The sequence below is a fragment of the Polistes canadensis genome, unplaced genomic scaffold, assembly GCF_001313835.1.
Source record: "Polistes canadensis isolate GaletaPanama2010 unplaced genomic scaffold, ASM131383v1 scaffold_52, whole genome shotgun sequence".
In the NCBI taxonomy this organism is placed as follows: Eukaryota; Metazoa; Arthropoda; class Insecta; order Hymenoptera; family Vespidae; genus Polistes; species Polistes canadensis.
This window is the reverse complement of record NW_014569599.1, coordinates 657805-660734: the sequence shown is the minus strand read 5'-3', so window position 1 is coordinate 660734 and position 2930 is coordinate 657805. Positions and strand designations below refer to the sequence as shown.

At 31.3% G+C, this 2930-nt stretch overlaps 1 protein-coding gene across 1 annotated transcript in view; it reads right to left on the bottom strand.

Moving 5' to 3' along the window:
* Nucleotides 1-647: 647 nt before the first annotated feature.
* LOC106785504 overlaps nucleotides 648-2930 on the bottom strand; it is a gene marked incomplete at its 5' end in the record, with an annotated part of 7828 nt that continues 5545 nt past the window's right edge. Inside the window, 8 exons of the mRNA XM_014746053.1 lie at nucleotides 648-932; nucleotides 1252-1443; nucleotides 1880-1948; nucleotides 2085-2150; nucleotides 2254-2370; nucleotides 2465-2530; nucleotides 2615-2683; nucleotides 2807-2899. Of these exons, the coding sequence (XP_014601539.1) occupies nucleotides 648-932; nucleotides 1252-1443; nucleotides 1880-1948; nucleotides 2085-2150; nucleotides 2254-2370; nucleotides 2465-2530; nucleotides 2615-2683; nucleotides 2807-2899 (957 nt within the window). The remainder of the gene's footprint in view (nucleotides 933-1251; nucleotides 1444-1879; nucleotides 1949-2084; nucleotides 2151-2253; nucleotides 2371-2464; nucleotides 2531-2614; nucleotides 2684-2806; nucleotides 2900-2930) is intronic.

Below are 2930 nucleotides of genomic sequence, written 5' to 3'. Positions count from 1 at the left end.
AGTTTTTTTTTGTTTTTTGTTTTTAAAAAAAAAGAGATTCCATTTCGCAATAATTGCATTGTTTTATTTCTCGTTTGGAATATATTATAATCGACTGGCGAAAAATAACGCAAAGAGAATGGCAGGTCGAAGTCAACGTTATTATAGTTTTCCTATAATATACTACCTTCTTGTGTAATATTTTTTTTTCTCTCTACTTTTTCTTTTTTTTTTTTTTTTTTTTTTTTTTTTTTTACCCCCTCGTTATATGCCTTCTTTTGCCAAGAGGAAGGGCGTTTTCTAGGAATGAAATAAAAAAAGAAAAAAAAAAAAAAAGAAAACGATTACACACGAATCTCACGTTTAAAAGATGGAAGGAAAGANCGAAAAATAACGCAAAGAGAATGGCAGGTCGAAGTCAACGTTATTATAGTTTTCCTATAATATACTACCTTCTTGTGTAATATTTTTTTTTCTCTTTTTTTTTTTTTTTTTTTTTTTTTTTTTTTTCATAATTACAAATTCGATTTTATCTAAACGAAGGGCGTTTTCTAGGAATGAAATAAAAAAAGAAAAAAAAAAAAAAAGAAAACGATTACACACGAATCTCACGTTTAAAAGATGGAAGGAAAGAAAATACGAATAATTATTATTATTTTTATATATGATTAAATAATACGTTTCTTCACACTGGTTTGCCTTGGTGGCGGAGGTGCCGTTTGTCCGGTTGGTGCATTTACATACGAGTTGTAAGCGTAAGCAGGAGCCCTTGTAGTAGATGGCCCATAACCTGGTGGTGGACCATAAGCAGGAGGTGCTGGTTCTTGTGACGAAGCACCTAAGACCCCTGTCACTGCTTTTAAAAGTGATCCAACTAATTGAAGTGCACCGTTAATTATTCCTTTGATTGAATTACTCAACAGGTTCACGGGATTGACCGTGTTTGCTGGTGCCTGGAAATATTTTCAACAAAAATGTCTCCAAATTTTCAAACAAAAACTACGTTAAATATTCGAATAGAAAAGGACAATGTTTTTTTTTCTCGACACACTGCGTTATTTATATATAATAAAAATATTTAATTCACCGTTACACCCGTTAGAGTAAAATAATTGTTTGTTCGTACCCATTGTCAAATTTGTGTTACGAACAAAATTGAAATGAAAATGAAAAAATGAATCTAATCGAACAATTAATCAAATATTCTATCAAATTATTCACGTTATTCTCGTGTTTATATATTTAAATAAATTAAAATAAAATTTCTCTTACTGGACCATAAGCACCGTATCCACCGTAACCACCGTAATCGCCATAACTTGTCGGTGAATATACAGTATCTTTGTAACCACTACCTTTTGATGATCCACTAAGTCCAGCACTAGTACCTGCTAGCAAACCTGAGACAACTGTACTAATCAATGTCGACAAATCTAATCCACCTCCACCAGGACCGTAGCCACCCTTACCAGGAACTGAAATTTCCTATAAATATACGAATCAATATGTTATATTCGATATCAACATTCTCATCATTTCTTTTGCGCAAAAACAAATATTTTCTAAGCTTACAATTAATTGAATATAAAAATAAGCGTTAACGAATTGAAGATAAGGAGAGTTAAATATCAATCTTAAATAATATTATTATACGTGAGATGACGAATAAGCGTAAACGTTAATTTGTTTTCTATGCGTCATTAGATACACACAAAAATAATAAATTAAAAAAAAAAAGAGAAAAAAAACAAGACAAAGCAGTCTTTTACTGGAACAGGGCGACGTGCGTAAAAAAAAAAGAAATCGTCTTTGGGTTAATCGTACGTAGCGAATGGCATTCAATTTTCTTATTAGTAACATTCTCTAGTGTAAATAAAAAAAAAGGTAATGGGTTGCGTACTTTGCTCAGACTAGCAATGATCCCGGCTATTAAATTCGATAGGGGTGACATTTTTCCTGGTCCGGTTGGCTGCAAAAATATTTTATAAAACATATTTCTATAGAGAAAAAACATTCCACAAAAATATAAAATATATACGTATATATATATATATCATATTAATTTATAACATATATGAAATATAATTATAATGATCGGTTATTACCGTACTCAATGGACCTGCCACGGATTTAACCAATGCCGATAAAGATGAACCACCTTGCCCATAAGGCTATAGAATCATTAAATCAAAATATATATTTTGTTTAATTATTTAAATGAATAATTATAACAAACATAATATATATATCATTATAATATTATAGTAATCTTACTGGATTACTCGAACGACTCAAAGGACCGATTAAAGGGCCGATCAAAGGTCCTATCAATGGTGCTAGCAATTGAATAAGTGGTCCAGCTATAGCTGCTACGTCACTTCCTTTCCCATCCTTACCCTGTAATTCGATTCTCATTTTTCGTTATTAAACGATACTAATGATAAATATATGATTAAATTAATAACTATTGATACGAACGACTTACTCCGCTGAGATTTAATAATATAGGTACTAGGGCTCCTGGAATATCGACTCCACCTTCACCGTCGCCCTAAAATAAATAAATAAAATAAAATTGATCATAAAACTTTTCTCGCGTGATTTTAAAAAATAAATAAAAATGAATTTCACTCGCTTCGGATAATCCTTGGATCAAAGGTATAGCAGCTTGCAACACCTCAGCCAGATCTGTTTCCGAGTTAGGCTAAAATTGTAGAGAAAGGAATACTATGATAATCAACGTTTCATATAGAGAACGAAGAAGAGAAAGGTTCTATTTTTTTTGTTAACTATAGAAAGAAATAATCGTTTGAAGGTTCTTTCTTACGTCACTTAAATCTTCCAAAATTGGTACGGCTAATGGCAATAAATCAAGCAACGCTTGTAACGATCCACCCATTTGATCGTCATCGTCATCATAATCATCATCTATCTACAAAAAAAAAAAAAAA